Source organism: Ornithorhynchus anatinus, chromosome 5 (assembly GCF_004115215.2).
Source record: "Ornithorhynchus anatinus isolate Pmale09 chromosome 5, mOrnAna1.pri.v4, whole genome shotgun sequence".
NCBI classification, from domain to species: Eukaryota; Metazoa; Chordata; class Mammalia; order Monotremata; family Ornithorhynchidae; genus Ornithorhynchus; species Ornithorhynchus anatinus.
In genome coordinates, this window is record NC_041732.1 from 109,534,883 (window position 1) to 109,558,721 (window position 23,839).

Below are 23,839 nucleotides of genomic sequence, written 5' to 3' on the forward strand. Positions count from 1 at the left end.
CTTAACTTCTCTGTGCCTCAGTTTCATCATGTGTAAAATGGGGATTAAGTCTGAGAGCTCCATAAGGGACGCAGACTGTGTCTAACCTGATTAGCTTGTATCTATCCCAGTGCTTAGTACAATGCCTGGCACATAGTATAAACGCTTAACGAATACCATTTAAAAAATGTTTACGGGTGGCAGAAAACATTAATGGAAACTATCATGTCAATGAAAGAGGGCAGATCTGAGAACCCTGGCTAAGAATACAGTCTAATTTTCTCTGCCAATGAGCAAAGTATGGAGATTTCCTACAAAGGAAAAACAAAGTCACACTTACCAGAGACTCATCATCATCAAAATTTAGTTGAGCCAATGCGTCTGTTGTAGGAAAAAGATGTGGCTCTGGAGGACTTAAGTTTCTCAAATCTTGCTGACGGGCAGGGGTTCCTCCTCTTCGTAATGGAGTGTTTGCAGGCAGAGATTCATCAAATACTTCCGGGCTTAAGTATTCTCCAAATGTAACCTTCTTCTGCCACGTTTTTTGGGTGATCAGAATGCCAGCTTCCCCTCCATCTGGAAAGTCAACAACGTAGAAAATATGGAAAATATTAACATACTAATAAGACTAAAAAACATCAATCCAAAAGCTTCATGCACTTCTGATGAAAAACTTTCTTAGGATTTGGAAGAGAGAGCAATTGGAAATGAATGTCAAAGATTAGGAAAAAAAAAGACTGATGATTATTCTGAAGAAAGGGATTATAAAGCAAAATAGGGCACAAATAAAAATAGCATTATAATTTCAACAAAAGAATGATCCAAAAAGCTCAGAGGTGGTGGAGGAATCAGTCCAAATTGCTCTTGTGGGAGCGGGGCCCTGCCAGGTTCAATGTCACAGCCCAGGAGCCAGCCACCTTTCCTTCCAGGAACTCTCAGTGCCCAAGTGCCAAAGCTCAAAAGGCAAAGATGTCACATTATCAACCAGGTCATCTTATGTACAATAAAACAATGGATAAACAGGCTCACAGAGGAATGTGAAATTACCACTTTTCAGCTCTTCATAATCTTTCACCGTATTCGAGAAGGACAAAGGCTGACTTCCATCTTCACAAGTGGCCCATCGGTGTTCCTGATAAAACAAATCCCCAAAAACGTATTTTTAAGGAGGCAGCTTCAATGAGGGTGGCAATGGTCTCCAACATTTGGGGCTGCTCTGGAACTTTGCTTGCTAAGCAACACTTTGGGGCACTTTGGGCTGTACCAGTCATACTCATTGACTTGTCACTTGGTGTGAAGGAGGTATATAGTATAAAGAGACCAGTAACCAAATAAACACTTGTCATGGGTCAATTAAAATGCAAAATCCATTTACAAGGCTAAATTCCAGTTATAAAAAGTACATACTTCCATTTACACAATGGGTCAGTTCCTCCTCCTGTTTTATCTAACTCATTCCTTCAATTTTTTAAAAATCAAAATGGCTGCTTTATAGCAAGCAAATTCCTTGTTTATAGAAATGTAAAAAAATAAAATCACTTCACCTTCCAACTTCCAGATAACGACTTAACGGGGGTCTTCTTGAGCACCGAGCGGAGGGTGAAATGACTTGTAACCTCCCTTTTGCACAATGGGGTACTTGGCAACATGTTTTCCTTCAATATTCCCAGGTGCGGTGATTCTTCCATCTTAACTCTCTTTACACTTTTTGATGCCTCGTTACTTGAAATCTCTTCCAGTACAGAGCCAGCGGCACCAGCCCCTTCAAAGTTACATATATGGTTCAATGATTAATAAGGATATGTGCCTTATGCTGATATGAAGAAGAAAAAAAATCACAGATGCAAAAAAAATCTCATAATGCTTTTATTGAAAGGAGTTTGGCTAAGAAGCCTTTCTAAATTATTTTCTTTCAAAAAGGTTTTGTCTAAAGTGGAAGAGGGCAAACAGGTTAGGACTTTTCAAAATGGTTCACGCCAATCAGCCACAAAGATATTTTACTTAGCTGTGCTTCTAGTGATTAAAAAGTTTGGGAACTGAGGGTAGAAAGAGAAGGCACAAGAGATACAATGAATTCTGCTTAATGTCAAGGTTAGTATGCCCTTGTAGCTTTGACAGGAGTCCCCATCCTGCATCCAGAAGGCAATCACAATGTTCACCCCTACTCCACTCATTTCAGTTCCAAGTTGATGTAGAAGAGTCAAAAGAAGTTTGAGAAATTGAATTGGAGGCCTAAAGATGAAAGAGTTAATGACACAGATATCTGACACTACTGGAGACTTTCCTGCCCGGCTTCACACTGCTCTCACCCCTAAAATTGCAGCCCCCTTTTCACCCCCTATTCATAATGACAAGTTGGTTTCTCTGAAACAAAAGTTTCTCTGTATTCCACTTCCAACATTTAGTTCTTAACGGAGTAGCCCAGGATCAATCAGTCCATAGTATTAATGGAGCACTTATTGACAATTAGCTTGTATCTACCCCAGCTCTAAGTAAAATGTCTAGCACAAAGCAAATGCTTAACAAATTCCATTTAAAAAAATACATTTAAAAGGAATAATAATAATAATTATGGCATTTGTTAAGTGCTTTCTATGTGCCAGGCACTGTACTGGAGCAGCTTATATATCTAAAAACAGTTCAACCTGAAAACTATGTTAATTTATGAAACACCAGAATACTCAATATTGTTTCAGAGAGCACCCAAAATCCAGAGTTTTACCTTCTCACTTCTAGGAAGAGGCTTAATCAAAATTTGCTCCCAAGTTAACTAAAATTCCTTTAAAATAAATGGTTTGGAAACAAAACAAAAAAATCAAGGGAATAACCTTCCAACAGGAAGAAAACATTTCCTCACAGTTAATGTATGGAAAAATCAGCTGCAAACTAGATAATGTTTCAAAAGAATAATAGCTCTGTTTTCCACATTAAGTCTCCTCCCATGCCCAGTGGTTCACCAAACTAATGCCGCTAACCACCTCATGGGCCCCCCTCCTCCAGCACTGGTGACCTTGCCGACTAGCATGCTACAAAATTGAAACTATCAGAATAGCGGCAAGCAGCATTTACTGAGCGTCCACTTGGTGCAGCACACTGTACTAGGTGCTTGGGAAGTCCAAGTCCTAGTGACTCGTCATCCCTCACCAGCTTCCTCCTACCCCGACATCCTCCGTGTCTCCTCCTCCCCAGGCCCAGGCTCCCACGGGCCCTGAGCCTGCACGGCTATGAAAGGATTCGAGGCTGTGGCAGTGTGAGGCTCTTACAAATTAGATCACTGGGAAGCGTTGGTCTGACTGGACTCCAGATGACCTGGGCGGCAATGTCCTGAGATTCCGATCGATGATATTTGTGCCCTCTCAGAGCAGAGCACTATACTGAAGCACTTGGGAGAGTACACTCTCCCTGCCCCCAACATGTCCCTGTACCCTTCACCACTGGACCTGCTGGACTCACAGCTCTCTTTTATAAACTCCAGCTGTATTATTGTAGCAGCCTCCTTGCTGGTCTCCCTGTCTCTAGCTTCTCTTCTACAGACTCTCTCACACTCAGCTGGCTGAGTCATTTTCTTAAAACACCTTTCAGAATCCATCACTCCCCTCCTCAAAAACCTCCACTGGCTACCTCTTTCTCTCCATACCAAACAGAAACTTCTGATCACTGACTTTTTCCCCACTAGACAGTAAGCTCTTCAAGGGTACAGATCATAGGTATTAACTTTACTGTACCCTCAGAAGTGCTTAGTACAAGATTCTGCACAGAGCAAGCATGCAATAAATGTCCATCTTGGGGGCAGGGGGCATGTCTACCAACTGATAGAATCAAGGTTCTCAATCGGGAATCTCTGAGTGTCTCTTTACAACACTCCTACCTGTTCCACCCCCACCCTGACCACCGCCCAGGAACTCCCTCCCCACTCTCAAAGACTTAACAACACTCAACCTGCAGAATGTATTTCCCAACTAATTCTTATCTCCCTGGGCATGGGATCGCCTCAGGCACTCTGTATATACATATACACACACAAATATATATAAGGTAATGTGTGTTTATTGTTACACTGTACTCTCCCTAGTGCTTAATACAGTGCTTTGCACAAAGTAAGCGCTCAATAAATATGACTGAATGAATGGGCTCACAGTCCGGGGGGAAGGCAGGTATTTATTTCTCACATGTGCTATTTCTTCCCAGCACTTAGTTCAGCGCCCAAGAATGTTTAATAAAACCTACTATTACTACTCTTAGTATACTGTCCCAGGCACACAATACAGACCTCTGTACACAGTGGGCACTCAGTTAATACTCTGATCCAGTATCTTTCCATTCGGAAAGTGTTAGCAATTGGTACTTTCCCTATACAGACCACCTTGGTTATTCTCTGGAGAATCATAATTGACAAAACGTGGGTCCTTTCAGGGAAGGTGTCTGTTGTATTGTGTTGTACTCTCCCAAGCACTTGGTATGGTTCCCTGAACACAGTAAGCACTCAATAAATGCAGTTGAGGGATTGATTGAGCATACACCTTGCCTGGAGTATCTGCATGAGCAACTTGCTATATCTGGAGACCTATTACTGGGCTGGGTTTTCCCAGACAGTTTCAGTTTGCTGGTTCCTTCCCTCAGACAACTTTAAAAACCAAATCATCTCCTCAACTGATCGACCAAAAGAGCTTGTCCAATTCACATATTCCCTGAAAGGAAGCAAGGCCAGAGTTTCCCATGGGGTACCATCCCCTCCCACTGTTTCACACCATGGAGAAGGCGAGTGCCGGGGCCTGTCCTAGCTGGAAGGCCTATGAAAGTGATCTGCACGCCCACCAACCCCCAAGCTCGCCAGCAAACCTTTGGATGGGAAGACTCTTAAACCTGACTTTTCATGTGGAAACAAAACGACCCCCACTTTTCAGTTACTTTACACTGCCAGCATGTTTGTTCTACCAGGAGAACAGATCACCCTTCACGCTAAAACAATACCACCTCATTTCCTTTAGGAACTGACTTAAGACAGACTGCTTAGTAAAACAAAGAAATAAGTGTCTTACCATTTAATGTCCCTGAGAGATCTGCTAATGGAACAGCTCCTAAATGGAAACATCCAGACTGAGCAACGCTGGGTTGCTCATCACAAGACTTCTAGAAAAAACACACACCTTATTTTCAGCAAATCACTAGCACAAATGGGAATCCGGTCACAACGCTCATGCTAGGCTTTATAAAAGGTTCAGGGATACTTTCAATTACTCATTTAATTCTCATCCCAAACTCCAATGCTCCCCAACTCAACAGACTCATCAGTTTCCCAATTTGTATCATAGCACTCAACTACTTGTTACCACAAGGATGGAAGGACACTGTAAGGCAAAAATGCCTTTTGATCCCATTGAGTTTGACTGTGCCAGATTGTGAAGGGTGGGAATATCAATCTGGGGCAGAACAGTAATTAAGTTAGAACATAATGGCATAACTGGTGTTTTTATATCATCATTCCAGAGACTGTATTTTGACCAATTTCAAGACCTCATTGAATTAAATACTTCTTCCATGTGGCCATTTAGGAGGGCAAAATTTGAAATGAGAACTCAATCAATGGTGTCTCAGGAACACTTACTAGGCACAGAGCATTGTCCGACGTGCTTGAGAAAGTATGATACATCTTATGAGCCTAGGCAAGGTGGCGCAGTGGAATAAGCACAAGTTTGGGAGTCAAAGGACCTGGGTTCTAATCCCAGCTCTGCCACGTGCCAGTTTTGTGACCTCAGGCAAGTCACACAATAATAGTATTAATAACGGTACTTATTAAGGGCTTACTATGTGCCAAGCACTGTTCTAAGCACTGGGGTAGACAAGTTAATCAGGTTGGACACAGTCCCTGTTCCACATGGGGCATACAGTCTTAATCCCCATTTTACAGTTGAGGTAACTGAGGCCCAGAGAAGTTAAGTGACTTGCCCAAGGTCAAACAACAGATGTGTGGCAGTCAGGATTAGAACCCAGGTCCATGCTCTACCAACTAAGACACGTTACTTCACTTCTTTGGCCTCAGTTACCTCATCTGTAAAATAGGGATTAAGATTGTGATCCCCCATATGGAATATTTGCTATGTTCAACCTAATTTCTTATCTACCCAAGTGCGTAGCACAGTACCTGGCACATAGTAAGTGCTTAATAAATACCACAAAAAAAATCCTTGGGAACCACTCCTAATCTACTGAAATTGGTCCAGGCATAGAGAAACGCAGCATTTGATTGATTTGGTAGATGACCTAGGCAGAACCCCAAACCCCCTGCTTTTGCTTCCTTTGTGCAAGGGCATTACCAGAGATTGGTCCACGCCACTAGCTCTGGCTCCTTCAGAAAAAGTCACTCTGCAGTCCTTCGGGATGACAGCCAGCTTGTTTTCACCACTAACGGTGTTTTCTTTTAAATCTTGCTGGTAAGACACTCGCCGGCGCTTTGATGAAAAATCTCCACTATTTCTTGGGCTTTCATTCTTAACTGCATTTCATAAGAGAGAACGATCGACGGATCAGTACATTTGCTCTTTCAATCCACTTTTAAACAGTGGGTTTATATACCAAAATCTCTGAATATTTCTCTAAAGCCAAGTAAAGGTTAAAATTCTTTCTGAAGTCAAAAGCGAAAAGAAAATTTCAGAAAAAGACAGAAGCAGAGTGGTCACTATGGGAAATTAAAGTGGAAAACTTATTTCCATAAATTCCAGTGCTACAGCATTGAGAGAGACCTAAGGTGGATGACTTCGATGGGAGCAGAGTGGCTGTCTTATACTACCTGGGTTACAGAACCAAAGCCAAATTCCAGAGGAGAAGCAGTAACTGTCAGGTGGCAGACAGTTGTATGTCCCAGTGAAAGCAAGCAAGTCAGCAAGCAAGCAAGCAAGCAAGCAAGCAAGCTGTATGGGGGTTTGGTGGCCCAAAGGAATTTGCTATATGTTTCACGGAGGAGAAGGAGCGCACACAGCAACTGATGTCCAGCTACTCTCATGCTTTAATAATAATAATAATAATGCTGGTATTTGTTAAGCGCTTACTATGTGCACAGCACTGTTCTAAGCGCTGGGGTAGATATAGGGTAATCAGGTTGTCCTACGTGAGGCTCACAGTTAATCCCCATTTTACAGATGAGGTAACTGAGGCACAGAGGAGTTAAGTGACTTGCCCACAGTCACCCAGCTGACAAGTGGCAGAGCCAGGATTCAAACCCATGACCTCTGACTCCCAAGCCCGGGCTTTTTCCACTGAGCCACGCTGCTTTCCATAAAGAATCTTCCCAGAGGAAATTCCATTTGGGTCAGGGTAAACCCAAACCAGCAGGGGCCGGCGATACCCACGAGCCCCACTGGGCCAACATGATGACCACTTGTAGGCCCCCGGTCCCACCTCCAGCCTGTTCTGCCCCACCGCCTGGAGGCCCTGAGGGCAGAGCCCCGATCCAGAACCTCTCGATCCGCAGCCCCGCAGGCTCGATCTGCACCCAACACTCAGGAGATACTTGGGACACCACAAAAGGCTGGCAGAGGGACGAAGGCAAACCCCTGGCTCTCCTAGGAAGCATACACATGCATTCCATCTCTGTGCTGGCCACAGGAGCCTTGCAGGAGTCAAGTCTCTGGGGTTCAGCCTGAAGATGAGGTCAGGACAGGGCCCCAGCCGGCTGCCACTCCCAGGCCTTCCTGACGGCGACCACAGGGGTCCAGTCTCCCTCAACTGGGACCCAGTCCCTGGCCGGGATGGGTAGGGCAGGGCAGGGCGCACCAAATGGAGGCCTCAACAGACCCACCGGCCACCTCATGAAAAGCCTCAGTCACTTGGGATGATTCGCCTCCGATCCAAGCGGTCACAGTGAAACCTTGGAACGTTAGATGCTAAACCAGTTAAAGGGCATCACCATAATAGCACATAAAGGGATAGAGAGTTAGCTTTGATCTGTCTGCTAAGAACTTACAACTACCGTTAAAAGTGAACCAAATCGCCAGAAAATTAAACTTTACTTCCAACCTCATTTTAGACAATAAGAAGGTGAGCGGTAGGGGTAGCAGTTTCACATTCTTCTAATAATGGATGAATTATTAATCTAATCTAATCTAATAATGGATGAATGGATGAATAATGAATACTTCAGTGTGGTCACTGACTTTTTTTTACCTGAAAAACTAGTTTGACCAAAATTTCTAGGGCCTCGTTAACTAGACCGTGACTTCGGGCAAAAACAAAAACTGGTTTACTTACCGTAGCCTGTCACCTGGAATTCTCCCTCCTCCTCCTCCAAAAATCCAGAAAAGCAAGGCTTTCCTTCGTTTTCCTCCATCGGGTGAAAAACAGACTGGAAGGCAGATATTTGCTCTTTTAATGAGACACCATTTCGATGGGAAAAGTGGCAGGCCTGTGTAATGACAAAGTGAAGTTCAAGCAAAACCATATTCAGTACAATCAGCTACACACAATGACTGGTTTGGATCCAGAACTGATCAATCAATCAACAGGATAGGCAAAGCAGACAGATAAGGTGGCCCTAGACTAGACTTCAGGGCTTAACACTTGTGTTAGGCTCAAAAAAAGGTGAAACAACAGAAATAAAAGCAAAGATATGGCAACCTGCTTAACCTTTCCAAATATTCTGGGAATTGAGTAACTATTCCTGTGATTAGAGACTCTCACGCAAGGTACAAGTACAAAAAAAAGTAAAACATAAAAAAGGTGTTTTCTAAGATTAACCCTCAATTGTTTAGGAACTAATTATCTAACACATCCTCTCCAGTCTTGATTACTGCATCAACCTCCTTGCTGACCTCCCTCCACTCCCCACTTCAGTCAACCAACTGATGGTATTTTTAAGCACTTACTGTATGCAGAGTACTAAGTGCTTAGGGGCGTCAATCCAACAGAGTTGGTAGCTATGTCCTCTGCCCACCATGACTTATAGCCTAGGGGGAAAAGTGGAAAATACTAATAATGATAGTCGAGGTATTTATTAGGTGCTTACTATATGCTAACCACTGTGGTAGATATAAGGTAATCAGGTAACCACATGGGGCTCAGGGTTTAAGGGACTTGATGTTTAAAAGGTAGCATAGAAAGTAGTCAAGTCTCCACAGAGGTGGCTTGGGGGTGTGTATCCTGAATGGGGTTCAAGCCTGCTACAGTGTGGGTGTCAGTAGGCTAAGTGCTGGAGTAGATTCAATTCAATAAGATCAGATAGTCTCTGTCTCTCCTGGGGTCACGGTTGTCCTGATCGTTTTTCTACAAAACCCTTCGGCCCAAGGTTCCGCACTTCACAGGAACCTCCAGGGGTTAGCCACCCACCTTCACATCAAAAAGAAACTCCTTACCATTGGCTTTAGAGCTCTCCATCATCTTGCCCCCTCTTTCCCTACCGCTCTAATTTCCCACTACAACCCAGCCCCTACACTTGACTCCCCTAAAGCCAACCTCCCCCAGATCTCAATCTCATGTATAGCCAACCTACCCCCTGACCTCGATCTCATGTATCTCGCTGCCAACTCCTAGCCCACATCCTCCCTCAGGCCTGGAACTCCCTCCCACTTCATATTCGACAGATGATCATGCTCCCCATCTTCAAAGCCTTATTAAAAGCATATCTCCTCCAAGAAGCCTTCCCCAACTGAGCCCTCATTTCCTCTTCTCTCTCTCCTTTCTGAGTTCTCCTTGCACTTGGATTTGCTCCCAAAGCACTTCTGTACTTATCCCTAATTTATTTATATTACTACCTGAAGAAAGTCATCAAGGTGCTCCACGTACATTGACCACTCAATATGTACCAAAGGACTAACTCCTCCAAACCTTAGGCAGAGAGACAGCCATGAATTATCAAAGTATCACTATTTCTAAGACTGGTAAAAGATTTGGTGAGCAAAATTAAACTTCGGGATTTGGGGTTTTCTCTAATCTCCCCCGATTAGACTGTAGCCCGTCAAACGGCAGGGACTGTCTCTATCTGTTGCCGACTTGTTCATCCCAAGCGCTTAGTACAGTGCTCTGCACATAGTAAGCGCTCAATAAATACTATTGAATATTGAATTACAAGTTCATTTATTGCAGCGTGGTTTTTTTCTCCAAGTTTCTATCCCTAAGAGTTTGTTAAAAATGTAAATGAGAAAACTCTTTCACCATATCGTGGTGACTAATATACCGAAAGAAAACTCAGACAAAACTTAAACACTCTCCTCTTCCTTTGTGTTACTAAGAACTTCTATTGATAATAATAATTATGGTATTTGTTAAGCACTTATTATGTGCAGAGCACTGTTCTAAGTGCTGGGGTAGATACAGGGTAATCAGATTGTCCCATATGGGGCTCACATTTTTTAATCCCCATTTTTACAGATGAGGTAACTGAGGCACAGAGAAGTTAAGTGGATTGCCCAGGGTCACAGCAGACAAGTGGTGGAGTGGGCATTAGAACCCACGACCTCTGACTCCCAAGCCCGTGCTCCTTCCATTAAGCCATGCTGCTTCTCTAACTTTGGAGGGGTTTGATGGCACAAAATTATCTCCCCTCTATTTCTATTTTTTAATGCTTTCCCTTCTGAAAATACTAAATTCATTCATTCTATCATATTCATTGAGCACTTACTGTGTGCAGAATACAGTTCTAAGCGCTTCGAATGTACAATTGGGCAACAGAGAGAGACAATCCCTGCCCAACAACGGGCTCACAGTCTAAAAGGGGTAGACAGACAACAAAACAAGCCAGGCATCAATACCATCAAGATAAATAGAATCACAGATATATACACATCATTAATTAGAGTAATAAATAATATACACAAATATACATAAGTGCTGTGGGGAGGGGAAGAGGTAGAGCTGAGGGAAGGAGTAGGGGCGATGGGTAGGGAAGGAGGAGGAGAGGGAAAGTGAGGCCTCTTGGAGGAGGTGAGCTTCTCAGTAGGGCTTTTAGATTTCCCCCTAAAAATACATACTGAATTGAAAGGTTGCTTTTTAAAAACAGAAAAAGGAAATCCATAAAGACGAAGTACTACATCAATCAGCCTTTCCAATTACCTCCTTTACATTCTAAAGAGAAGGAAGATCGATGTTAAAACCTTGATGCCATGGTTGATGTTATCTGGTTAAAAGCTGCATGATTTTGTTAACTCTGCTCAGAAGGGAGCACCTGAAATTCATTTAAGCTTCTGTGATGTAACTGGGCCCTTTATGATGTAAACACACATTTAGTATTGAGTGCTTGTAATTGGCCAATACCAGAAGTCTTACACCCATTTTAAATTTGGTGTAAATTATTCAATTTTTCCAAAAGTTGCCTGGAGAAATAATAAGGGCCAAAAAGTGACAGGTCATCTCATGGCTTCTAGTTAGGGCTCATGAGTTCGAATCCCAGCTCTGCCACTTGTCGGCTGTGTGACTGTGGGCAAGTCACTTAACCTCTCTGTGCCTCAGTTCCCTCATCTGTAAAATGGGGATTAAGACTGTGAGCCCCACGTGGGACAACCTGATTCCCCTGTGTCTACCCCAGCGCTTAGAACAGTGCTCGGCATATAGTAAGCGCTTAATAAATACCAACATTATTATTATTATTAGTTCACAGGGACCCTTTGGTTAATACAGCAAAAGGACAGATTTTAGAAAAATTAGGGGCTAAAGGGTAATACATGCAAAAACTGTTTAGAAGCAAAAAGTCCAGGCAAAGTGGCCAATGAAGAGATCACTGGTCTGGGAATCGAGACTATTTGAGTTCTAATGGTTTGCCTCATTCCCTCCAGGCCTGCTGGGGGACTAAGCCATTGATGCCTGACTACTTGTTTTGTTATCTACCTCCCCCATTCTAGACTATGAGCCAGTTGTTGGGTAGGGACTGTCTCTATCTGTTGCTGAATTGTACTTTCCAAGCACTCAGTACAGTGCTCTGCACACTGTAAGCGCTCAATAAATACAAATAAATTAACTGAATAAATGAAGTCAACCCCTCTGGGCCCCCGTTTCCCCATCTGTAAAATAGGGATAATATCCATGCTCTCCTTCCTTTCCTTAGACTGAGAGCCCCTTGTGGGATGGGGACTGTGCCCGATCTGATTATCCTGCAACTGCCTCAGGGCTCAGGCATGTAGTAGGTGCTTAATACTACAATAATATTTTTAAATGAAGTCCTGCAAATGTGTGGCATCGAAATCAGTTGATCAAAGTCATATGCATTTAAGAGAAGGGAGACAGAGTATGTGTGAAGAGCTTTGGAAAAAAGGACCAAGAGAGAACCATGTGCAATTTCACTTTTTCCAGCCCCTTGCCAATCGGGTGAGCCTTGCTCAAGCACCACTGGTGAAGAGGGGAAATGTATGCTCTACCACCAGCAGGGCACGAGCTTCAGTTATGTCTGTTGCAGTGGTGATGCCTGGCACGGCACCATTCACGCGCCCGCACCCGCTCCCCAGTGCCCAACGGCTCGCGTTATGAGATAGCCCGACAGGAAGAGCGGACACAGCCTGTGGTCACGGAAGAGAACACGTGAATCCTCGAGCAGCAGCAGGATCAGCAACAACAGATACCAGCCGGTGAGTCCTCACTGAGTACGATGCTCAGAGTGGCTTCGTAAAGGGGAGTGGAAAGACCTTCTTTCCCCCATTCTTTGCAAAACTCAATCCAGAGCCAGAAAACAGCAGGAGCACCAAAGCAAGGCACTTCCCCTCAATCCAGTCAATCAATCATCATATTTATTGAGTGCTTACTGTGTGCACTGTATTAAGCGCTTGGGAGAGGACAAAATATCAGGGTTGGCAGCTACCACGCTGGTCCAAACACTTGTTATATATCCCACCTCACATACTACATCAGCCTCCTTACTAACCGCCCTCCTTCTCCCGACTCCAGTCCATATTTCAACTGCTGCTGGGATCATTTTTGTTACAAAAACAAAAAAGCCAAAAAAAGCCAAAAACCCCAAACTGTTCTTCACAAGTCTCCCTATCCATCTCCAAACTTCACACCTCGAACACCGACCTACTCACTGTGCCTCGATCTGGCCTCTCTCAGAAGATGCACTGCTCCCTCTCTTCAGCTGCTCTCCGATGCTCTGCTTGACCCCCTCCATTCTGGCTTCCATCCCCTTCAACTCCACAGAAACTGCCCCTTTAAAGGTCACCAATGACCTCCTCCTCAAATCTAATGGACTGTTCACCATCTTGATCCTTCTTAACATCTCAGTTGCCTTTACCTCTGTCGACCACCCTCTTCTCCTGGACATACTACCCCACCTTGGCTTCACTGACACTGTCCTCTCCTGGATGCCTCCTCACTCTCTGGCCGCTCATTCACAGCCTCTTTCGCGGGCTCCTCCTCTGCCTCCCACCCCTTAACTGTGGGAGTCCCTCAAAACTCAGTTCTGGGTCCCCTTTTATTCTCCATCTACACCCGCTCCCCTGGAGAACACATTCACTCCCATTGCTTCCACTATCAGTTCTATGCAGGTGATTTCCAAATCTACAGCTCCAGCCCTGATCTCTCCCTTTTGCAGTTTAAGATTTCCTTCTGCCTTCGGGATTGCTCTGCATGGGTGTCCTGCTGACACCTCAAATTTAACATGCCCAAAACAGAACTTATCTTCCCATGCAAACCCTTTCCTCCCAATGACTTTCCTGACACTGTAGACAATACCACCCTCCCTGTCTCCCAAGCCCATAATCTTGGCGTTGGCTGACCCACTTACTCGATGTCTAAATATCCCACCCATTCAACCTTCACAAGATCGCTAAAAATCAGCTAAAACTACAAAAGAGGATCCATACCTGGGCTGAAGAGGGAGACTGGGCCAATGGAGATTTGTTTGCACTCTTTAAATTCTTCTGCTGAGCAATGTAGCGGATAAGATGATTTGTTTCAGGAGAGCCTCTTGTTCCAATTGTAGAACGCCGTCTGGATTTTTTTAGCAAGTATGGAGATTTCCCTGGATTTTTAATGTGTACATTTGGGAAAGAAATAAAATGTTACATTTTCATCATTTGCCTTGAAATACAGAGCGCACACACAATGTCTTAAGCCCTGTAGAAAAGAATGATGAAGACTTCAGTGAAGAATGTAATGTGCTGAGATGTCCTGAGCCAGAATCTCAGGGATTGAGCCCCTGCATAAAGGAAAACACTCCAGTGTTAGTGGTGTGTGCAGCGTCGCTCACCCGCTCATCCCTACCAATTATGCTCGTGGAGGGGCACAGAGTGCTACAAGCAAGCGGGCATGGGGCACCCCGCTGCAGGATGCGGGCAAAGCGTCTTTGTGTGGGACCCACTGACGGCCAAAGCGAGCACAGGACTGGGTCAATGCTGTGCCCGAGCACCATGACCAAGCAGCAGCTGCCCAGGAGTCGCCGCACTCTTGGCCAACTGCAGCCAGGCATTTTGAGATTCCTCCCAGGCCCGACCACTGGGTAGATCGGTCAGAGGACTTCGCCGACAGCACAGCTACAGCAGGCAGAACTGGATCCTCTTATTCCCAGGGCAGTGCTCTTTCTACTGGGCCAACAGGAGATCGGAACAGACCTAGGTCCAGGTCACAGAAATCCAGACAGGATTCAACCGAAGCAGCAGCGGGCCCCTTGCTTCTGGACTGAACCACAGACTGGCCTCAAATCTCCAGAACCCGTCCATAGAATCAGGCCTGAACACATGCCCAGTCCTGTGTGAATAAGGCCCTCTCGTCCAGGCTTGGTTCGGGGACCCTCCCTTTCCTGGCAGTTACTCAAAGCCCCAAGAGGAAGTAATCCCCTCCAACCATACTAACTGCTGACTTAAGTCCTTCCAAGTTGAAGTGGCTTCCCTTGGGCCCACCTTCAATCACTCTGAGCATCAACACTCAGGCCAGGATCCACCAAAGTCCCCTTTACACTAACCAAGCCCACACAGACCCCTACAGAGCAGAAACAGGGAAGGTTCCTTCATAGGTATGTGCCAAGGAGAAGACATGTTGCCAAAAAGCATATTGAGGAACCATCTCTGTTTCTTCTGCTTAAATGTAAACTCATTATTCATTCAATCGTATTTTTTGAGCACTTACTGTGTGCAGAGCACTGTACTAAGTGCTTGGAAGTACAATTCAGCAACAAAATGAGACAATCCCTGCCCACAATGGGCTCACAGTCTTAGAAGGGGGGAGAAAGACATCAAAACAAGCAAACTGGCATCAACAGCATCAACCCAAATAGAATTACAGAGATATACATCAGAACAAGTAAACAAGCATTAATATAAATAGAATTATGGATATGTACATATATACACAAGTCCTGGGGTGGGGGGGTAGCATGGCGAGGTCAGTGAGGTAAATGACGGATCATGTCTGCCATTTCTACTGCACCTCCAGAGTGCTTAACACAGTGTTCTGCACCTAGCAGGCAGCATTTTTTAAAATATTATTGAATGATTGAAGGTGAATGGACTTCTTCCTTCCTTTTTTTTTTTTTTAAATGGTATTTGTTAAGCGCTATGTTCCAAGCACCGTTCTAAGCACTGGAGTAGATACAAGTTAATAATAATGTTGGTATTTGTTAAGCACTTACTATGTGCAGAGCACTGTTCTAAGTGCTGAAGTATACAGGGTAATCAGGTTGTCCCACATGAGGCTCACGAGTCTTAATCCCCATTTTACAGATGAGGTAACTGAGGCACAGAGAAGTTAAGTGACTTCTTCTTCTGCCACAGTCACACAGCTAAGTGGCAGAGGTGGGATTCGAACCCATGACTTCTGACTCCCAAGCCCATGCTCTTTCCGCTGAGCCACGCTGTTAATCAGTCCCTGCCCTACATAGGGCTCACAGTCTTAAGTATTGAATAAGCACTTTAAAGTCGAGGAAACAGACACAGAGAAATTACGTGACTTGCTCGCGGGCACGGAGCAGACAAATGGCAGAGTCGGACTTAGAACCCAGGTCCTCTGATTCCTTAGGCGTGTACTTTTTCCACCAGAGCACATTACTTTCCCTGCGTGCTCTCAATCCTCATTTGTATTTCTTTCCAAGCCCCAACTGCATTTCTGATCACATGTACACTCCCTCCTCTTTTACTCCCTTTTTTTGTTCCAAAGTTACTCTAAAGTCATTCCACTAAACACTTCCAACACACCTTCCCAACACCCAATTAATGGGGACATTCAGGCCCTACAATTCACTCAGTCGTATTTACTGGGCACTTACTGCATTCGGAGAACTATGCTAAGCACTTGGGAGAATACAGTGCAACAACAAAGAGACACATTTCCTACCCATATGAGCTTACATCTCAGTTTATAATAATGCAACTACTCGAGCAAGTCACAATTCACAAAGATTAAATGTCTTAATAAAAATGAATTTGATAAGTTTAGGAGGCAACATGGCCTAGTGGAAAAGGCACTGCAGTAGTTGAGAGACCTGGGTTCGTGTCCCACTTTTGTCACTGGCCTGCTGTGTAACTGTGGCCAGTAACCTGGGCCTCAGTTTCCTCATCTAAAAAATAGGGCTAGAACACCTTCCTTCCTTCTGAGATGGTGAGTCCCACGTGGTTCAGGGGCCATTACAACTCTGATCATCTTGTAGCTACTTTAACTCTTAACATAGTGCTTGGCAACATATAAGCAGCTAATGAATATCATTAAAAAGAGTTGATTATGATAATCATAATAATGATGGTATTTGTTAAGCACTTACTATGTGCACAGCACTGTTCTAAGCGCTAAAGTAGATACAGGGTAATCAGATTGTCCCATAGTCCCAGAGGTTCATAGTCTTCATCCCCATTTTATAGATGAGGTAACTGAGGCACAGAGAAGGGTGAAGAAGAAGAGAAGGCGAAGAGAAGAAGACTTGCCCACAGTCACAAAGCTGACAGGTGGCAGAGCCAGAATTCGAACCCATGACCTCTGACTCCCAAGCCCGTGCTCTTTCCACTGAGCCACGGATGAGCCATATTTTTCACAAGACTCACTGCCTCCATTTGGTGAATTACCCACAAGGCCAAAATGGTTTCTTAAGAAGCATTTTAAAACCCTAAAACCATGAGAATCCACCTTTGGTTCTTACCTGGAGAGCTATTGGTAAAACTTCCTGGTGTAATTCCCAGTTGCTCTACAGTTAGAGTAGCAAAATTGAGCGGGGATTTAAATACAGGTTGATCTCTTGTGAGGATCGTGTCTGCTTCCGATTTTTGAGGCAGAAAATGTTGTCCACTGGCCAGAGGTGGGCTTCCTGAAACGTACAGTGGCAAACGCCAGGAGCAAACAAAACAATAATACTAATTTTAAAAAAAAAATTCCGCAGGTACAATTTCACAGGATTAAAAAGACATGTAAATCCAATTTACCAATACTGCTAGTAATGGGCTCCTCGCCTCGGAGAGAATCCTTCCCCGCTGACATGATGTCCATTTCCAAAATGTGCACTGTGACCGGTGGGATGGGAAAGTCAAGCAGGACACCCGGCCAAGCAGGACACCCGTGCCTCTCCTAGGATCTGGGCCAGGATCAGGGGATGGGAAGGGAAAGAGACACACTTCATTCATTCAGAAGCAGCGTGGCTTAATGGAAAGGGCCACTAATACCATCATTATTATTCATTCATTCACATTTATTGAGCGTTTACTGTTTACAGAGCACTGTACTAAGCGGTTAGAAAGTTCAGTTCAGCAGATAGACAACAATACAAGTAAAAGGAATCAATATACATAAATGGAATTATAGATATATACACCTATACATAAGTGCTGGGGCGGGGGGGTGGCACGGGAAGAGCAATGAGAGCGAGTCAGGGGAATGCAGAAGGGAGTGGGAACTGACACAGAGACACAAGAGGGAGATAGGGGAATTATAATAATTGCGGTACTTAGGCGCTTACTATGTACCAAGCACTGCTCTAAGTGCTGGGGTAGATACACATTAATCAGGTTGGCCACAGTCCCTGTCCCCCCATGTGGCTCACACTCTTAATCCCCATTTTATTCATTCATTCATTCAACCGTATTTACTGAGAGCTTACTGTGTGCAGAGCACTCTACTAAGCACATGGAAAGTACAATTCAGCAACAAAGAGACAATCCCTGCCCACAACGAGCTCACCGTCTAGAAAGGGGTGGGGGTTGGGGGGGGGGGTGGAGACATATCAAAACAAGTTATCAGGCATCAGTAGCATCAATATAAATACAATTATAGATATATAGACACACACACGGAAAGAGCACAGGCTTGGGAGTCAGAGGTCATGGGCTCTAATCCCGGCTCCGCCACTTGTCTGCTGTGTGACCTTGGGCAAGTGACTTAACTTTTCTGTACCTCAGTTCCCTTATCAGTAAAAGGGGGATTATGACTGTGAGGTCCAGGTGGGACTACCTGATTACCTTGTATCTCCCCCAGCACTTAGAACAGTGCTTGGCACATAGTAAGCGCTTAACAAACAAATACCACCATACAAGTAAACGGGCATTAACATAAATAAATAGCATTATAGCTCTTAAGCCCTTACCATGTGCCAAGCACTGTTCTCAGCACTAGGGTACATACAAGGTAATCAGGTTGTCCCACATGGGGCTCACAGACTCAATCTTCATTTTCCAGATGAGGTAACTGAGGAACAGAGAAGTTAAGTGGCTTGCCCGAAGTCACACAGCTGACAAGTAGATTAGAAAGTTCACCTCCTCCAGGAGGCCTTCCCAGACGGAAACCCCCCTTTTCCTCTGCTCCTACCACACACCCCCGCCCCACAGCACTTGTGTATATATGTACCTATTCATTATTCTATTTATTTTATCACCACGTGATTGAATGAATGAATCCACGACCTTTGACTTCCAAGTCCGGGCTCTTTCCATTAGCGTTTAACAAATACCATAATTTTTATCATTATTATTATTATTATTCGCCATCTGGCTTCCCCAGAGGTTTCCTCTAGCCCACGGCCCGCAGCTTTCATTCATTCCTTCATTCAATCGTATTAATTGAGTGCTTACTGTGTGCAGAGCACTGTACTAAGCCCTTGGAATGTACAATTCGGCAACAGATTAGAGACGATCCTTACCCAACAACAGGCTCACAGTCTCGAAGTGGGAGACAGAGAACAAAACTAGTAGACTTGGTGTCAATATCATCAAGATAAATAGAAGCAAAGATGCATACACATCATTAACAAAATAGAGTAATAAATAATCTATACAAATCTACACAAGTGCTGTGGGGAGAGGAAAGGGGGTAGGGGGAATGGGGGAGGAGGGGCAGAGAGGCCTCAGTCTGGGAAGGCCTCCTGGAGGAAGTGAGCTCGCCAGGGGGCCATTCATTCATTCCTTCATTCAATCGCATTTATGGAGCACTTACTGTGTGCACAGCACTGTACTAAGCGCTTGGAATGTACAATTCGGCAGCAGATAGAGACAATCCCTGCCCAACAGCGGGCTCACAATCTAAAAGGGGGAGACAGACAACAAAAGCAGTAGTCAGGCATCAATACCACCAAGGTAAATTGAGTCATAGATATATACACATCATTCACAGAGGAAAAATAATATATACAAATATACACAAGTGCTGTGGGGAGGGGAAGGGGGAAGAGCAGAGGGAGGGAGAAGGGGGACTGGGGAGAGGGGGAGGAGCAGAGGGAAAAGGGGAAGCTCAGTGTGGGAAGGCCTCCTGGAGGAGGTGAGCTCTCAGCAGGGCTTTGAAGAGGGGAAGAGAGGTAGTTTGGCGGAGGTGAGGAGGGAGGGCGTTCCGGGACAGCGGGAGGACGTGGCCCGGGGGTCGACGGTGGGATAGGCGAGAACAGGAGACAGGGAGGTGAGCGGCAGAGGAGCGGAGGGTGCAGGGTGGGCAGTAGAAAGAGAAAAGGGAGGTGAGGTAGGAGGGGGGCAAGGGGATGGACAGCTTTGATGCCAAGAGGGAGGAGTTTTTGTTTGATGCACAGGTCGACAGGCAACCACTGCAGGTTTGTAAGGAGGGGAGTGACAGGCCCAGAGCCTTCCTGCAGGAAGATGAGCCGGGCGGCCGAACCAAGTAGACGTTCCAACTGAACGAACGAATGAGTGAATGCACCACCTCTGACTTGCATTCATTCATCATTCATTCATTTATTCAACAGTATTTATCGAGCGCTTACTCTGTGCAGAGCACTCGACTAAGCGCTTGGCACCGACAATTGGGCGACAGAGAGAGACCATCCCGGCCCGATGACGGGCTCACGGCCTAAAAGGGGGGAGGCGGACGGACAAAAACAAGACAACATCATCAAGGTCAAGAGAATGAAGGAGATGCACGCGTCATGTAGAGGAGAAATAGGGGAATAAATAATCTATACAAACAGGCCTAAGTGCGGAGGGGAGGGGAGGAGAGGAGAGGAGGGGGCTTAGCTGAAGGGAAGGGGGGCAGGGGCGTCTTCCATTCCTTCATTCAATAGTATTTATGGAGCGCTGACTCTGGTCTTGGAATGGACAAGTCGGCAACAAATAGAGACAGTCCCTGCCCTTTAATGTTGGTATTTGTTAAGCGCTGACTCTGTGCAGAGCACCGTCCTAAGCGCTGGGGGAGATCCAGGGTCCTCAGGTGGTCCCACGGGAGGCTCACAGTCTGCATCCCCATTCCGCAGATGAGGTCACCGAGGCCCCGAGCAGTGGCTTGCCCACAGCCACACAGCTGACGGGATTCGAACCCACGACCTCTGGCTGCAAGTCCTTCGACGGGCTGACGGTCGAATCGAGGGTTCCCCGGGCGCTTAAGAGAGACCACCATCGTGGCGATTCTTACCGTTTGAGCGTCCGTGGGGGCTCCCGAGGCGGCTGCGGCCCCGCCGCCTTCCCATTCAAACGGCCCGCCGGCCCCGCCCCCTCGTACCACGTGCTCCTCCTTTTGCTGCTTCCGCCGCCTCGTCCTCGGCCTCGTCCGTCGGTCCGGAGCCCCGCGCGCCCCTGCCCCGGGGCCCCCCGCCTCCTCCTCCTCCTCCCCCGGAGCCCGGCCGGGGTGGGGGGGGGGTCCCCCGGGGTCGGGGTGGGGGGGTCACGCCGGCCCCGGCCGGGCAGGGACTACTTTCTCCTCCGCGGGCGGAGCGACGCGGCTCGACGCGTCGCGCGGGAGGGCCGCGGCGAACTTCGAAATGCAGCCCGCCGGCCAATCGGCGCCGAGACACGCGCCCGCCGACGCCCAATCAGCGGGCCCGATCGCCGGCCCTCGCCCGCCTCTCCTCCATGCAAATGAGCCCCTCCTACGGCCGCGCCATCGGCCCCGCCCCCCGCGCGAGCCCCGCCCTCTCCCGGCGGCCATGGGTCCCGGCGCGGGCCGGGCCGGCGGCCATTGGTCGGGGCGGCCGTCGATCAAGCCGGCGGGAGCGGGGAGGGGGGGGAGGGTAGGGGGAGGGTGGGGGGGAGGCCGGGAGGGGGGCGGGGAAGGGTGAGGGCCGCGGCGAGGCCGGGTTCCGGGTGGGGGGCGGGAGGGAGGGAGGGGTTGGGGGGGCGGCGGCGGCGGCGGCGCTGGCGGCGGCGGCGCGATGAGGCGGGTCACGCTCTTCCTTAATGGCAGCCCCAAGAACGGCAAGGTGAGCCAGCGCGGGGCAGGGCAACGGGGCTTGCGGAGAAGGACCTGAAAGGCAGGAGGGGCCTGGAGCAGAAGCAGCAGCGGGGCTCGGGGGCAAGAGCCCGGCCTGGAGAGTCGGAGGTCATGGGTTCCCATCCCCGCCTCTGCCGGGTGACCGTGGGCAAGTCACTTCACTTCACAGTCATAATAATGGCGGTATTTGTTCAGCGCTTACTCTGTGCCCAGCGCTGTTCTAAGTGCTGGGGGAGATCCGGGGTCATCAGGTGGCCCCACGGGAGCCTCCCCGTTCCTCCCCATTTGGCAGATGAGGGAACTGAGGCCCAGACAAGGGAAGCGACTCGCCCACAGTCACCCAGCGGACAAGGGGCAGAGCCGGGAGTCGAACTCGTGACCTCCGACTCCCAAGCCCGGGCTCTTGCCACTGAGCCACGCTGCTTCTCAGGGGCCTCAGCTGGAAAAGGGGGATGAAGACTGGGAGCCTTCACGAGGGACAACCCGATGACCGATTTGGCCCTTCCAAGCGCCTCTGCCCCTAGTAAGCGCTCAATAAATACTATTGGAGGAAGGAGTGACCCCTTATCTCCCCCAGCGCTTAGAACAGTGCTCTGCACATAGTAAGCGCTTAAAAAATGCCAATATTATTATTATAAGGAGCTAAAGAGGAGGAGGTTTGGGGGGATCGGGGCTAGAGGGGAGATGGGGGGGGGGGTCTTGGAGATAGGGGCAAGAGAAGCAGCGTGGCTCAGTGAAAAAGAGCCCGGACTTGGGAATCAGAGGTCATGAATTCGACTCCCGGCTCTGCCACTTGTCAGCTGTGTGACTGTGGGCGAGTCACTTCACTTCTCTGGGCCTCAGTTCCCTCATCTGTCAAATGGGGTTTAACTGGGAGCCTCGCGTGAGACGACCTGATGACCCTGTATCTCCCCCAGCGCTTAGAACAGTGCTCTGTGTATAGTAAGCGCTTGACAAATACCAACATTATTAAGAGAAGCAGCGTGGCTCAGTGGAAAGAGCACGGGCTTTGGCGTCAGAGGTCATGGGTTCCAATCCCGGCTCTGCGCTTAGCAAATACCAACATTATTATTAAAGGGGAGGAGGAGGCCTGGGGAGAAAGGGTTACAGGGCAGTTGGGGGATCGAGGGTGAAGGGGAGAAAGGGCTACAGGGGAGGAGAGGGCCTGAGGGGGATGGGACGGGGGCTAGAGGAGAGATGGGGGGCTTGGGGGTAAGGAGCTGAAAAGGAGAAGGGGGCCTGGGGGGATGGGGGCTACAGGGAGGAAGGGACGTGGAGAGAAGGGGTTACTGGGGAAGAGGGGTCGTGGGGGGGATGGGGGCCAGAGGCTGCAGGGGCCATGGGGTCGTGGGGCTAAGGCGCCAGGGAGGAGGAGGGGTCGTGTCGGGGCGAGGGGCTAATAATAATAATGATAATAATGCTGGTATTTGTTAAGCACTTACTATGTGCAGAGCACTGTTCTAAGCGCTGGGGTAGACACAGGGGAATCAGGTTGTCCCACATGGGGCTCACAGTCTTCATCCCCATTTTCCAGATGAGGTCACTGAGGCACAGAGAAGTGAAGTGACTTGCCCACAGTCACCCAGCTGACAAGCGGCAGAGCCGGGATTCGAACCCATGACCTCCGACTCCAAAGCCCATGCTCTTTCCGCTGAGCCACGCTGCTTCTCCTAGGGGGGGGGTTGGTTAGGGTGCCTCTTGGTGGGCGGTGGCTCTCCAGCCCCAAAGACGGGCCGACCTGGCAGGGGGCGATGGCACCGGGCTTGGGCCCCAGTGTAAGTGCGTTGTGGGCACGGAACGTGTCTTTCAACTCTGTTGTCTGCGTCTCTCCCAGGAGGTGCTCAGTCAATGCCAGTGGGAGAGGTGGGGGTGCACGTCCATCACCCCGGGGCGAGTATGCCCCCACCCCAGGGGGAACCTTGCATCCCCTCCCTCCCTTGCATCCCCTCCCTCCTGGTCCCTGAAAACGCCCCCGCCGCGATGCTTGCCCGGCCTCCATCGAGTGGGTTATGGGTGGCTGGGAACCAGCTCCGAGGTGGGCAAGACCACCCCGTAGCGAGGGATCCACCCCACATCGTTTTCTCCTCTTCCCTCAGCTACTTCGCACAGCAAGCCCAAGCCTCGGGTGTATTTTGTTGTCAGGATTCGGGCCGTTTAGTAAAGAACCGACCTACGGAAATGGGGATTTTACGTTCCTCAGGTGGGGGGTGATGGCTGATTAGCACTCTAACTTCTTCCAGAGTTGCAGTAGGCCAGATTTGGCCCCCCGCAACCCCTGCTGAAAATATTCAAATTCTCTTGAGAGAGTGAGTCTGTGGCAGAAAATGTATTA

The 23,839-nt window shown here is 47.6% G+C and overlaps 2 protein-coding genes across 5 annotated transcripts in view; one reads left to right on the plus strand and one right to left on the minus strand.

The window, feature by feature from the left end:
* The window catches only part of CDCA2 (cell division cycle associated 2), a 44,665-nt gene extending 23,883 nt beyond the window's left edge, over positions 1-20,782 (minus strand). Inside the window, exons 1-10 of one of the 4 annotated variants that reach the window (XM_029066392.2) lie at positions 20,713-20,746; positions 17,295-17,443; positions 17,015-17,179; positions 13,755-13,912; positions 8,224-8,377; positions 6,294-6,472; positions 5,019-5,106; positions 1,524-1,741; positions 1,027-1,111; positions 320-555 (exon numbers count right to left, since the gene is read on the minus strand). In XM_029066392.2, coding sequence (XP_028922225.1) covers positions 320-555; positions 1,027-1,111; positions 1,524-1,741; positions 5,019-5,106; positions 6,294-6,472; positions 8,224-8,377; positions 13,755-13,912; positions 17,015-17,179; positions 17,295-17,358 — 1,347 coding nt within the window. In that variant the 5' untranslated portion in view covers positions 17,359-17,443; positions 20,713-20,746. Of the gene's footprint in view, positions 1-319; positions 556-1,026; positions 1,112-1,523; positions 1,742-5,018; positions 5,110-6,293; positions 6,473-8,223; positions 8,378-11,019; positions 11,126-13,754; positions 13,913-17,014; positions 17,180-17,294; positions 17,444-20,712 lie in introns of those variants that run through there. The other 3 variants (XM_029066391.2, XM_029066393.1, XM_029066394.1) reach the window with 3 other exon arrangements.
* Positions 20,783-21,432: 650 nt separating this feature from the next.
* Positions 21,433-23,839, plus strand: part of KCTD9 (potassium channel tetramerization domain containing 9) — a 29,036-nt gene continuing 26,629 nt past the window's right edge. The window contains exon 1 of the mRNA XM_029066063.1: positions 21,433-21,496. Within this exon, the coding sequence (XP_028921896.1) occupies positions 21,449-21,496 (48 nt within the window). The 5' untranslated portion in view covers positions 21,433-21,448. The remainder of the gene's footprint in view (positions 21,497-23,839) is intronic.